The 14,013-nt window shown below is 57.5% G+C and overlaps 1 protein-coding gene across 9 annotated transcripts in view; it reads left to right on the top strand.

Annotated features, from left to right (window-relative positions):
* The window catches only part of LOC146863620 (tropomyosin beta chain), a 236,049-nt gene that overhangs the window by 169,499 nt on the left and 52,537 nt on the right, over positions 1–14,013 (top strand). For all 9 annotated transcript variants that reach the window (XM_085627665.1, XM_085627667.1, XM_085627680.1 and 6 more), the window contains one exon: positions 6,827–6,960. In XM_085627665.1, the coding sequence (XP_085483791.1) occupies positions 6,827–6,960 (134 nt within the window). The remainder of the gene's footprint in view (positions 1–6,826; positions 6,961–14,013) is intronic.

Here is a 14,013-nt window from a genome sequence, read left to right as displayed (position 1 = left end):
GATACGTGGTCGGAGTTGGGGTCCGGCGGGACCGTGAGAGTCTGGGGGAGCCGCGAGTCACTCAGCAGGGCTCAGGTACCAGTTCGGAGGTCTTACGATCTTCAGGGAGCCGCGAGTCACTCAGCAGGGCTCAGGTACAAGTTCGGAGGTCTTACGATCTTCAGGGAGCCGCGAGTCACTCAGCAGGGCTCAAGTACAAGTTCGGAGGTCTTACGATCTTCAGGGAGCCGCGAGTGAGTCACTCAGCAGGGCTCAAGCACAAGTTCGGAGGTCTTACGTTCTTCAGGGAGCCGCGAGTCACTCAGCAGGGCTCAGGTGAGTTCCAGTTCCAGGAGCCGCGACCACGTCAGCAGGCTCTCGTCGTTCCAGCGTCGAATCTGCCGGACAGCCCCAGAGCACTCCTTGTTATAGTTCGACCCCTCTTTGATGTCCGGAGTCTGTGCAGGCAGGGGTCTTGTCACCTGGGGGTCGCTTGTCGGGATTTCCTGCTATAGTCTTTTGATCCTTTCAGGGCCGGGTCGGGAGGAGTCCCAGACACCCAGCAGGCGTGGAGCCAGCCCTCAGGGAGGCCGGAGGGCCGATCGAAACCCATCGTCCCGGGGGAGCTCAGAGGTGCGATAGAAACTGCTCCTCCCTCTCTCATCCCCTGGAAGCGTGATGTCCTCCAGCCGGGGTGGCGCCTCTAGGCCCGGGTCGCGCTGGGGCCGGGCGGCCATCTTGGTGCATGAAGTGGGCACGCGGGCCCGGGGTGGCCGAAAGGAGAGAGGCCAGGGACGGGGATGTCCGGATCGGTGCGTGTGTCCTGGTGGGGAGGTTCGGCTGGGCCGGGTGCTTGGGCTGTAGGTACCAGGTTTCGGTGGTGCGGGGGCACGGAGGGCCATTCTACGAGGCCGGGTCCAACACTATGGCTCTCTCACTGCCCCAGCTCTCTCACTGCCCCAGCTCTGGCTCGCTCACTGCCCCAGGTCTAGCTCTCTCACTGCCCCAGCTCTAGCTCTCTCACTGCCCAGCTCTAGCTCTCTCACTGCCCAGCTCTGGCTCTCTCACTGCCCCAGCTCTAGCTCACGCACTGCCCCAGCTCGCTCACTGCCCCAGCTCCAGCTCGCTCACTGCCCCAGCTCCAGCTCTCTCACTGCCCAGCTCTAGCTCTCTCACTGCCCCAGCTCTAGCTCTCTCACTGCCCCAGCTCTAGCTCTCTCACTGCCCCAGCTATGGCTCTCTCACTGCCCCAGCTCTCTCACTGCCCCAGCTATAGCTCTCTCACTGCCCCAGCTATAGCTCTCTCACTGCCCCAGCTCTAGCTCTCTCACTGCCCAGCTCTCTCAATGCCCCAGCTCTAGCTCTCTCACTGCCCAGCTCTCTCACTGCCCCAGCGCTAGCTCTCTCACTGCCCCAGCTCTAGCTCTCTCACTGCCCCAGCGCTAGCTCTCTCACTGCCCCAGCTCTAGCTCTCTCACTGCCCCAGCGCTAGCTCTCTCACTGCCCCAGCTCTAGCTCACGCACTGCCCCAGTTCTAGCTCTCTCACTGCCCAGCTCTCTCACTGCCCCAGCTGTAGCTCTCTCACTGCCCCAGCTCTAGCTCTCTCACTGCCCCAGCTCTAGCTCTCTCACTGCCCCAGCTCTAGCTCACTCACTGCCCCAGCTCTAGCTCACTCACTGCCCCAGCTCTAGCTCACTCACTGCCCCACCTCTCTCACTGCCCCAGCTCTAGCTCACTCACTGCCCCAGCTCTGGCTCTCTCACTGCCCCAGCTCTGGCTCTCTCACTGCCCCAGCTCTGGCTCTCTCACTGCCCCAGCTCTGGCTCTCTCACTGCCCCAGCTCTGGCTCTCTCACTGCCCCAGCTCTGGCTCTCTCACTGCCCCACCTCTCTCACTGCCCCAGCTCTGGCTCTCTCACTGCCCCAGCTCTGGCTCTCTCACTGCCCCAGCTCTGGCTCTCTCACTGCCCCAGCTCTGGCTCTCTCACTGCCCCAGCTCTAGGTCTCTCACTGCCCCAGCTCTAGCTCACTCACTGCCCCAGCTCTAGCTCTCTCACTGCCCCAGCTCTGGCTCTCTCACTGCCCCAGCTCTGGCTCTCTCACTGCCCCAGCTCTAGCTCTCTCACTGCCCCAGCTCTGGCTTGCTCACTGCCCCAGCTCTAGCTCGCTCACTGCCCAAGCTCTAGCTCTCCCACTGCCCCAGCTCTAGCTCTCTCACTGCCCCAGCTCTATCTCGCTCACTGCCCCAGCTCTATCTCACTCACTGCCCCAGCTCTATCTCACTCACTGCCCCAGCTCTAGCTCGCTCACTTCCCCAGCTCTAGCTCGCTCACTGCCCCAGCTCTATCTCACTGACCCCGCTCTAGCTCTCTCACTGCCCCAGCTCTAGCTCTCTCACTGCCCCAGCTCTCTCACTGCCCCAGCTCTGGCTCGCTCACTGCCCCAGCTCTAGCTCTCTCACTGCCCCAGCTCTGGCTCTCTCACTGCCCCAGCTCTAGCTCTCTCACTGCCCCAGCTCTAGCTCTCTCACTGTCCCAGCTCTAGCTCTCTCACTGCCCCAGCTCTAGCTCACGCACTGCCCAGTTCTAGCTCTCTCACTGCCCAGCTCTCTCACTGCCCAGCTCTCTCACTGCCCCAGCTCTAGCTCTCTCACTGCCCCAGCTCTAGCTTTCTCACTGCCCCAGCTCTAGCTCACGCACTGCCCCAGTTCTAGCTCTCTCACTGCCCAGCTCTCTCACTGCCCCAGCTCTAGCTCTCTCACTGCCCCAGCTCTAGCTCTCTCACTGCCCCAGCTCTAGCTCTCTCACTGCCCCAGCTCTAGCTCTCTCACTGCCCCAGCTCTCTCACTGCCCCAGCTCTAGCTCTCTCACTGCCCCAGCTCTAGCTCTCTCACTGCCCCAGCTCTCTCACTGCCCCAGCTCTCTCACTGCCCCAGCTCTGGCTCGCTCACTGCCCCAGCTCTAGCTCTCTCACTGCCCCAGCTCTGGCTCGCTCACTGCCCCAGCTCTGGCTCTCTCACTGCCCCAGCTCTGGCTCTCTCACTGCCCCAGCTCTGGCTCTCTCACTGCCCCAGCTCTGACTTGCTCACTGCCCCAGCTCTAGCTCACGCACTGCCCCAGCTCTAGCTCTCTCACTGCCGAGCTCTCTCACTGCCCCAGCTCTAGCTCTCTCACTGCCCCAGCTCTAGCTCGCTCACTGCCCCCAGCTCTGGCTCGCTCACTGCCCCCAGCTCTAGCTCTCTCACTGCCCCAGCTCTAGCTCTCTCACTGCCCAGCTTTCTCACTGCCCCAGCTCTGGCTCACTCACTGCCCCAGCTCTGGCTCACTCACTGCCCCAGCTCTGGCTCACTCACTGCCCCAGCTCTGGCTCACTCACTGCCCCAGCTCTGGCTCACTCACTGCCCCAGCTCTGGCTCACTCACTGCCCCAGCTCTGGCTCTCTCACTGCCCCAGCTCTGGCTCTCTCACTGCCCCAGCTCTGGCTCTCTCACTGCCCCAGCTCTGGCTCTCTCACTGCCCCAGCTCTGGCTCGCTCACTGCCCCAGCTCTGGCTCGCTCACTGCCCCAGCTCTGGCTCGCTCACTGCCCCAGCTCTAGCTCACTCACTGCCCCAGCTCTATCTCACTGACCCCGCTCTAGCTTTCTCACTGCCCCCGCTCTAGCTTTCTCACTGCCCCAGCTCTAGCTCTCTCACTGCCCAGCTCTCTCACTGACCCCGCTCTAGCTCTTTCACTGCCCCTGCTCTAGCTCTCTCACTGCCCAGCTCTCTCACTGCCCCAGCTCTAGCTCTCTCACTGCCCCAGCTCTAACTCTCTCACTGGCCCAGCTCTAACTGTCTCACTGCCCCAGCTCTAGCTCTCTCACTTCCCCAGCTCTAGCTCTCTCACTGCCCAGCTCTCTCTTACTGCCCCAGCTCTAGCTCTCTCACTGCCCCAGCTCTAGCTCAAGCACTGCCCAGCTCTCTCACTGCCCCAGCTCTAGCTCTCTCACTGCCCCAGCTCTAGCTCTCTCACTGCCCCAGCTCTAGCTCTCTCACTGCCCCAGCTCTCTCACTGCCCCAGCTCTAGCTCTCTCACTGCCCCAGCTCTAGCTCTCTCACTGCCCCAGCTCTCTCACTGCCCCAGCTCTGGCTCGCTCACTGCCCCAGCTCTAGCTCTCTCACTGCCCCAGCTCTGGCTCGCTCACTGCCCCAGCTCTGGCTCTCTCACTGCCCCAGCTCTGGCTCTCTCACTGCCCCAGCTCTGGCTCTCTCACTGCCCCAGCTCTGGCTCTCTCACTGCCCCAGCTCTGACTTGCTCACTGCCCCAGCTCTAGCTCACGCACTGCCCCAGCTCTAGCTCTCTCACTGCCGAGCTCTCTCACTGCCCCAGCTCTAGCTCTCTCACTGCCCCAGCTCTAGCTCGCTCACTGCCCCCAGCTCTGGCTCGCTCACTGCCCCCAGCTCTGGCTCGCTCACTGCCCCCAGCTCTAGCTCTCTCACTGCCCCAGCTCTAGCTCTCTCACTGCCCAGCTTTCTCACTGCCCCAGCTCTGGCTCACTCACTGCCCCAGCTCTGGCTCACTCACTGCCCCAGCTCTGGCTCACTCACTGCCCCAGCTCTGGCTCACTCACTGCCCCAGCTCTGGCTCACTCACTGCCCCAGTTCTGGCTCACTCACTGCCCCAGCTCTGGCTCACTCACTGCCCCAGCTCTGGCTCACTCACTGCCCCAGCTCTGGCTCTCTCACTGCCCCAGCTCTGGCTCTCTCACTGCCCCAGCTCTGGCTCTCTCACTGCCCCAGCTCTGGCTCTCTCACTGCCCCAGCTCTGGCTCGCTCACTGCCCCAGCTCTGGCTCGCTCACTGCCCCAGCTCTGGCTCGCTCACTGCCCAAGCTCTAGCTCGCTCACTGCCCCAGCTCTATCTCACTGACCCCGCTCTAGCTTTCTCACTGCCCCCGCTCTAGCTTTCTCACTGCCCCAGCTCTAGCTCTCTCACTGCCCAGCTCTCTCACTGACCCCGCTCTAGCTCTCTCACTGCCCCTGCTCTAGCTCTCTCACTGCCCAGCTCTCTCACTGCCCCAGCTCTAGCTCTCTCACTGCCCCAGCTCTAACTCTCTCACTGGCCCAGCTCTAACTGTCTCACTGCCCCAGCTCTAGCTCTCTCACTGCCCCAGCTCTAGCTCTCTCACTGCCCAGCTCTCTCTTACTGCCCCAGCTCTAGCTCTCTCACTGCCCCAGCTCTAGCTCAAGCACTGCCCAGCTCTCTCACTGCCCCAGCTCTAGCTCTCTCACTGCCCCAGCTCTAGCTCTCTCACTGCCCCAGCTCTAACTCTCTCACTGCCCCAGCTCACGCACTGCCCCAGCTCACGCACTGCCCCAGCTCACGCATTGCCCAGCTCTAGCTCACGCACTGCCCAGCTCTAGCTCACGCACTGCCCCAGCTCTAGCTCACGCACTGCCCCAGCTCTAGCGCTCTCACTGCCCCAGCTCTAGCTCTCTCACTGCCCCAGCTCTGTCACTGCCCCAGCTCTAGCTCTGTCACTGCCCCAGCTCTAGCTCTGTCACTGCCCCAGCTCTAGCTCTGTCACTGCCCCAGCTCTAGCTCTCTCACTGCCCCAGCTCTAGCTCTCTCACTGCCCCAGCTCTATCTCTCTCACTGCCCCAGCTCTCTCATTGCCCCAGCTCTGGCTCGCTCACTGCCCCAGCTATAGCTCCTTCACTGCCCCAGCTCTATCTCTCTCACTGCCCAGCTCTCTCACTGCCCCAGCTCTAGCTCTCTCACTGCCCCAGCTCTAGCTCTCTCACTGCCCCAGCTCTAGCTCTCTCACTGCCCCAGCTCTAGCTCTCTCACTGCCCCAGCTCTAGCTCTCTCACTGCCCCAGCTCTAGCTCTCTCACTTCCCCAGCTCTAGCTCACGCACTGCCCCAGTTCTAGCTCTCTCACTGCCCCAGCTCTCTCACTGCCCCAGCTCTAGCTCTCTCACTGCCCCAGCTCTAGCTCTCTCACTGCCCCAGCTCGCTCACTGTCCCAGCTCTGTCTCGCTCACTGCCCCAGCTCCAGCTCTCTCACTGTCCCAGCTCTAGCTCTCTCACTGCCCCAGCTCTGGCTCTCTCACTGCCCCAGCTCTGGCTCTCTCACTGCCCCAGCTCTGGCTCTCTCACTGCCCCAGCTCTGGCTCTCTCACTGCCCCAGCTCTGGCTCGCTCACTGCCCCAGCTCTAGCTCACGCACTGCCCCAGCTCTAGCTCACGCACTGCCCCCAGCTCTAGCTCACGCACTGCCCCCAGCTCTAGCTCGCTCACTGCCCCAGCTCTGGCTCTCTCACTGCCCCAGCTCTAGCTCTCTCACTGCCCCAGCTCTAGCTCTCTCACTGCCCCAGCTCTGGCTCACTCACTGCCCCAGCTCTGGCTCACTCACTGCCCCAGCTCTGGCTCACTCACTGCCCCAGCTCTGGCTCACTCACTGCCCCAGCTCTGGCTCACGCACTGCCCCAGCTCTAGCTCACGCACTGCCCCAGCTCTAGCTCACGCACTGCCCCAGCTCTAGCTCACGCACTGCCCCAGCTCTAGCTCACGCACTGCCCAGCTCTCTCACTGCCCCAGCTCTAGCTCTCACTGCCCCAGCTCTCTCACTGCCCCAGCTCTCTCACTGCCCCAGCTCTCTCACTGCCCCAGCTCTAGATCTCTCACTGCCCCAGCTCTAGATCTCTCACTGCCCCAGCTCTAGATCTCTCACTGCCCCAGCTCTAGATCTCTCACTGCCCCAGCTCAAGATCTCCCACTGCCCCAGCTCTAGCTAGTTCACTGCCCCAGCTCACTCGCTGCCCCTGAAGGCGGTAGTTAGCTCACTGAGTCTCCTCTCTCCCTGCAGGCCGAGGCGGACGTGGCTTCGCTGAACCGCCGCATCCAGCTGGTGGAGGAGGAGTTGGACCGAGCCCAGGAGCGCCTGGCGACGGCCCTGCAGAAGCTGGAAGAAGCAGAGAAAGCGGCGGATGAGAGCGAGAGGTGAGGCGCGAGACCCCTGGACCCCCACCCGACAGGGCCCTGAGGGAAGGGGGTGATACTCATGGCAGCATGCCCGACCCACACTGCATGTTGCCCATAGGTATGGGTGCATGCCCCACACTGGCATGGGTGCATGCCCCACACTGGCATGGGTGCATGCCCCACACTGGCATGGGTGTATGCCCCCCACACTGGCATGGGTGTATATTCTACTCTGGCATGGGTGCATGCCCCACACTGGCATGGGTGCATGCCCCACACTGGCATGGGCGCATGACCCACTCTGGCATGGGTGTATGACCACACTGGCATGGGTGTATACCCACACTGGCATGGGTGTGTTTTCCACACAGGCATGGGTGTATGCCCCACACTGGTATGGGTGTATGCTCAACACTGGTATGGGTGTATGCCCCACACTGGTATGGGTGTATGCCCCACACTGGTATGGGTGTATGCCCCACACTGGCATGGCATGGGTGTATGCCCCACACTGGCATGGGTGTATGCCCCACACTAGTATGGGTGTATGCCCCACACTGGCATGGGTGTATGCCCCACACTGGCATGGGTGTATGCCCCACACTGGCATGGGTGTATGCCCACACTGGCACAGGTGTATGCCCCACACTGGCATGGGTGTATGTTCTACACTTGCATGGGTGTATGCCCCACACTGGTATGGGTGTATGCCCCACACTGGTATGGGTGTATGCCCCACACTGGCATGGGTGTATGCCCCACACTGGTATGGGTGTATGCCCCACACTGGCATGGGTGTATGCCCCACACTGGCACAGGTGTATGCCTCACACTGGCATGGGTGTATGTTCTACACTTGCATGGGTGTATGCCCCACACTGGTATGGGTGTATGCCCCACACTGGTATGGGTGTATGCCCCACACTGGTATGGGTGTATGCCCCACACTGGCATGGGTGTATGCCCCACACTGGCATGAGTGTATGTTCCTCAACAAAAGAGAGAGGGACCCAAACACCACAGGAGAAGGGCACCAGAGAGGACTTTTAGTCAGACAAAAACCCCTTTGGGTGGATATGTAAACATAAACCCACACTCGCAATCAGAACCCAATGTCCCCGATATGAAGACAACGCATCCAGGGAGGAGGAAAGCCAGCAGCAAACACAATTCTGGATAATCAGTACCAATTTAATTTATATACGTTATAATATACACAATTTTGCTAATAATTGAACGTACAATGGAAATTAATCAGAACATTTAGTTTAAAACAGCCCTATGTAGACTGATAACAATTAATACAATTAAAAACATACACACAATGAAAACTAAAAAAACAATAATAAAATTGGGAGAACAAGAAGGAAGTTGATTCCTAATCACAGAAAGAACTACTAAATCGTGCACAGATCAATTGTTATGTTTCAAGAGAATTATTCATCTTTGCTAGATAAGTGGTCCACATGGATTTATAGTCGGCGTTCCTCTATCAGTTCTGATTATCCAGAATTGTGTTTGGCGCTTGCTTTCCTCCTCCCTGGATGCGTTGTCTTCATATCGGGGACATTGGGTTCTGATTGCCAGTGTGGATTGATGTTTACATATCTACCCAAAGGGGGTTTTGTCTGACTAAATGAGTGTATGTTCTACACTGGCATGGGTGTTTGTCCCACACTGGCATGGGTGTTTGTCCCACACTGGCATGGGTGTTTGTCCCACACTGGCATGGGTGTTTGTCCCACACTGTCGTGGGTATATGCCCCACACTGGCATGGGTGTATGTTCTACACTAACATGGGTGTATGCCCCACACTGGCATGGGTTTATGCCTCACATTGGCATAGGTGTATGTTGTAGACTGGCGAGGGTGCATGCCTCACACTGGCATGGGTGTATGTTCTACACTGGCACAGGTGTATGCCTCACACTGGCATAGGTGCAACTCACACACTGATCATGTTTCACAGGAGGATGGGTGCATGTCTGTGGAGCATGCACCCACCCACTGTGGAACATACTCTCCAGTCAGTGTGTGGCTTGTGCCCATGCTAGTGTGGAACATACACCCATGTAGTGTGGGGCATACACCCATGAAGTGTGGGGCATACACCCATGCAAGGGTGGAACATGCACCTGTGCAAGGGTGGAACATGCACCCGTGCCAGGGTGGAACATGCACCCGTGCTAGGGTGGAACATACACCCGTGCTGGGTGGAAGATGCACCCTTGCCAGGTTGGAACGTGCACCCATGCCAGGTTGGAACGTGCACCCATGCCAGGTTGGAACGTGCACCCGTGCCAGGGTGGAACGTGCACCCATGCCAGGTTGGAACGTGCACCCCTGTGAGTGTGTAACATGCACCCCTGTGAGTGTGGAACATGCACCCCTGTGAGTGTGGAACATGCAGCCCTGTGAGTGTGGAACATGCTCCCATGCCAGCTTTGCGCCATACTGGCTGATGTGAAGTTTCTCCTTCCTTGGCATAGCCTGTTATCAGTTCACCAACAGCGGGTGTTAGTTGGGAGATGTTTTGGCTGGGTGGGTGTGCAGGGTGTCCCACAGGGGTCCAGGAGAGGCTGGCCTTCTTGTTCTGTTGCATCTTTGGATTCTGTGAACTGGTGTTTGTTGTCTTGGTCCTTTTTAGGGCTCGCGCCCTGCGTTGCAAAGCGCAGCACTGCTCACGCAGGCGAGAGCCCTTCTGTCCGGGGTTTGAAAACGGACCCTGGAATCGCACACGCTTGTGCGTGTGCTTTTCCTTTTGGGTTCCGCTATTGGGCTTTGATTGCGTGTTTTTTTTAAAACAGAGCACGCAATAGGCCAAAGGCGGGCGCATTGCTCCGCCCATGGCCTATTGGTGTCTGTTACGTGCACCAAAGCCCATGTGGTTTCAATTATTGTGCCCAGACACGGGTGCGATAATTAAAAGCTTGTCTCGCTGTGGCGCGCGCGCGCACCACTCGCGGGATTGTTCGCTTTTTGGATCCATTTCACGGGGAAGCAACTAAATGAAAGAAGGAAAAAGAGGTGGGCTGCTCGTTCACTCCCCCTGTTCATACCCGGACAGAGACTCACGCTCATTTGAGTGGGAGCGCGGCCTCCACCCCTGCACAGCTGTCCAAATCAGAAACACAGACTGACACTCCTCGGGGCATGGGGGGCCGGTGCCAGCACCGCCGCCTATGGGCGAGGAGCCCGACCCGAGAACACCCCGCACTGCTGGGCATCTCACTAGCAGTAACTAAGAGGGAGGGCAGAGATGCCCTTCACTGCTGTGCATCACACTCAGTAACACACACCGTGAGATTGAGATGTGGTAGCCACACTCCAGAATCCGTCTATGCTACCCACCCAGTAACACCGACAGACCTCTGAGAGTGGCAGCTAGTCTACTGGTGCGCCTCTCACTATCCGCTAACTTTCTTCGGTGTAGGGATCTGGGCACACTGCTGCTATACATCCCCCACTAACCATATCACAGACTCGCCTAGGGGTCAGAATCCAGCCTAGGACTCGTCCCGTGCACAATTCACACTCCGCAGTTCACACCACACACTATACTACTCAATTCACACTCGCCAGTTCACACCACTCACTGTACTACTCAAAACTCGCACTCGTCGGTTCGTACCACGCACTGTACAACTCACAACTCACACTAGCACAATTCCTATGAGAGGCGAGTGAGGAATGTATATATATTTAAATATAGTCACAATGCTGAGGAGGGAGTGGCTTTCTGCCAGCATTTAACCCCTTCTTGGGTACGTGCGCCCAGACTTGGCAGAAATCGAACTACGCAGCTGTGAAGTCATTTGACCAGGATCACGCGGCGCGGTCACACGGAGATGCCCGGATTTCAGTGTAGGTTCATTTTGCCATTGGACATTTTCTGCCTCCACACGAAAGGCTCTGCGACCCCTCGACGGCATACATGCAGCGTTAGACTGCAGTTTTCCCGAAAAGCACCTGGAGATGCCTGTGGTCCCAAAATGCCAGCGGGTGGCCTGGCGGGAGGGTGGACGGGTGCTTTAGACAACATTTCCAGGTGGAAAGGCGGTAAGGGGATTGAATAACCTGCCTTTATAAGCGCGGGAGGCCCAGGCGGTAAATGGGCTCAAACAGGCCTGGGGCGGAAATAATGGACGACTAGTGTAATGAAGGAGGCAGGGCAAAGCCGGAGACTGCGCACGGGCCAGGGGTCATGTGGGGGCAGGGGTTAGGTGAATCGATACACAGGGATCTGTCAGTCAAATGTGGACTCTCTCTTACACCACATTTCCCCATAACGATGACCCTAAGATACGATTCATGACGTGCCCTGCCCCCGCCTTCACACACCACACACACCACACACACATGAACTAGCAGAGCTCAGACATCTGTAAATAGGTCACAGCGGGTGGTAGATTGAAGCCTGCGTGTGAAAAGGACTCATGTTATATTTCCGCTCACTTCAAGTGAAAACTTCCCAGTATTAATGGCTTTCTGCTGTTAGACGAGGTGCTGGGCTGTGTGTGGGGGGGAAGTGTGGGAGTACGGCGCAGTGCTGGAGACGCTGAAACATCTTGCAGGCAGAGGTGCTGTCATGGGAAGTTCTCACTGATAAACTCGGCTAAGTGAACATTCCCACCATAGAGGCTGGGCCAGATGCTGGCCACAAACAGCTGCCAGTGATTATAGTGGACAAGAAAGCCCGGCGGGTTAATGTGCCTGGCGCAGAGACGCCCGGTGCGTGTGTCGTGTTTTTCGAATGCCAGCAAGACAGCTCAGTGGATTAATGTGCCTGCCATGGAGATGTGTGTGTAATCATCGGGTCCAGTTCCACTAAGACAGCTCAGTGGGTTAACGTGCCTGTTTAGAGATCTGTGTGAAACTGGCACGTCAGATCAGTGGGTTAACATGCCTGTCATCTTTTTGTGTGTAGCCAGCAAGTCGTAGATTCAAAATCCAGGAAGGCACCTCGGAGAGATAATGTGCCTGTCAGCAGTGCTTACTTTAAGACGTTTTTTAGGTCTTGCGCCTATAGCGCTTACTCAACCCAAAGGTATTGGAGCACTAGGTCTCGCATTACTGAAAGTTTGCGCTATTGCCGTTGCATTATTTGCAACTCTAATAGCTCAAACTTTCAGTAATGCGAGACCTATTGCATTGCAAATGTTTGTTTGGGATGCCCTTAGGTCCATTCACCTGGGAGCTGTACTGCCCATCAAAGGTAATTGATATTGTCAATGACTGCCAGCTGCATGACATCACCGCACCCTTATCTTCTGCATCATGGTACATGGATGTGCCTAGCATGCAGATGCACTCTTACCGAGCAGCCTGAACTGTGTTCAGATCCCCGATGAGCAGCATCCCACCAACATCTACTCCCAAGAGGGCATGGCAAGAGGTAGTGGACCAGAGCCACCCGTAGTTAACGAACAGCCTCGTACAGCTGTGCGAGGCTGCAGATGTGGACAAAGGCGACCCACCCTGAGCCTCTGTATGCTTGACCTACAACTTCATCAACATCATCGGACCACCTGTTATGTTATGTTGATTTGTATAGCGCACTAATCACCCTACAGAGTATCCAGGCACCTGGGCAGGCGGGGAAGCGAGGCATGGGCGAGCTAGAAAGGGCCATGCTGTGTCTTCCATGACAAGGATGGTTTGAACAGAGTGAGCGCCTGGCATGTTGCTGATTGTGCCCAGGTGCCCGCACACTAGGGAATCTTCCTCTTTTTTTTAATCTTCAGGGAGGTGAAGAGGCTGATACGCCCCAGATTTCCCGCTTTTTCAGGGTTCCACTCTAGTGTTGTAAGTTCTATTGATTGGTCTTTAAGCCTATCCTGTTTAATAATCATGAGGCAGCTCACATGCATGCATTACTAGAAGGCACCACATGATGGCGCTGCTGCATTTCCTCCTTCCGTGGAGTATACATTATTGTTACCCAGGTGCTCGTGTCATAGGGGCCCGCATGAAAGTTATGCCCCGGGCTGTGGTAAAACTCCTGGCAGGCCTGCCCTGTTGGATAGGGCGAGCAGAAGTTTGCGTGAAGCCTGGCTCAGGGCTGTCCTCTTATTAGATCGGCCCCTGATCTCGTGAGCTTTATCGCACAGCCGGGTGATACCTGTTTCTGTGATGACCAGTATGTAGAGCAGGTCTGGCGAGCTGAGCCCGGTTCCCATCTAAGACGAGGCTGAACGGAAGATCCAGTTCCATCAGCCCTAGTCTCCTCCTCTCTGACGAGCGTGCTAGTCGGCTCCTACACACTGTGCCTCAAGTCTCAGCCCTGCCTGCAGCTCGGGGCCTCAGCTCTCCTTTTTAGGTCTCATCTACTAGACACTGTCTGTTGTGAAACATATTGTGAGATTATCAAACACATACAGGTCCTTGGAGACCCCGCTCGCCTTGCTTACCAGTGATTGGCTTTCCTATTACTCTCATTTGCCTTTTTAGGTCTCGCGCCTAGCGTTGCAGTGCGCACCCTGCTCGCGCAGCAAGAGTCCCTTTGTACGGGGTTCAGAAACGGAGCCTGGAATCGCACACGCTCATGCGTGTGCTTTTCCTTTTCGTGGCCCGGTATTGGCCTTTGCGTGCGTGTTTTTTACTAAGACAGCACGCAATAGGCCAAAGGCGGGCGCATTGCTCTGCCCATGGCCTATTGGTGTCTATTACGTGCACCAAAGGCCATGTGGTTTCAATTATCGTGCCCAGACATGGGCGCGATAATTGAAACCACATGTTTCGCTGTGGCAGGCGCGTGCGCACCACCTGCGGGCGTGTTTTTTAATTTTCTTTTTACAATAGCAATCGCTTTTGCGATCGCTTTCACTGCCGCTTGTTCACTAAAGCGATCGCTTTCACTTTCGCGAATTCCTATGTCAATCGTTTGCAGAGTGCTTTGTGTCTGCGTACTACGGGCGGCGCACCTGCATGTTTCCATTCCTTTCACCTGCTCCTCGCCGCATGCGAGGACTTGCATGAAGATGGATGTTCTGGGCTCTCTACGGGGGTCACTACACGAGCAGGGCTGAGGTTGCAATGCCCAGGTACCTTTTGGTTTCAGCCCTGGTGTC

Source organism: Triturus cristatus, chromosome 2_1, assembly GCF_964204655.1.
Source record: "Triturus cristatus chromosome 2_1, aTriCri1.1, whole genome shotgun sequence".
NCBI classification, from domain to species: domain Eukaryota; kingdom Metazoa; phylum Chordata; class Amphibia; order Caudata; family Salamandridae; genus Triturus; species Triturus cristatus.
The sequence above is the reverse complement of the archived record's forward strand: the minus strand, read 5'-3'. Positions and strand labels throughout refer to the sequence as shown.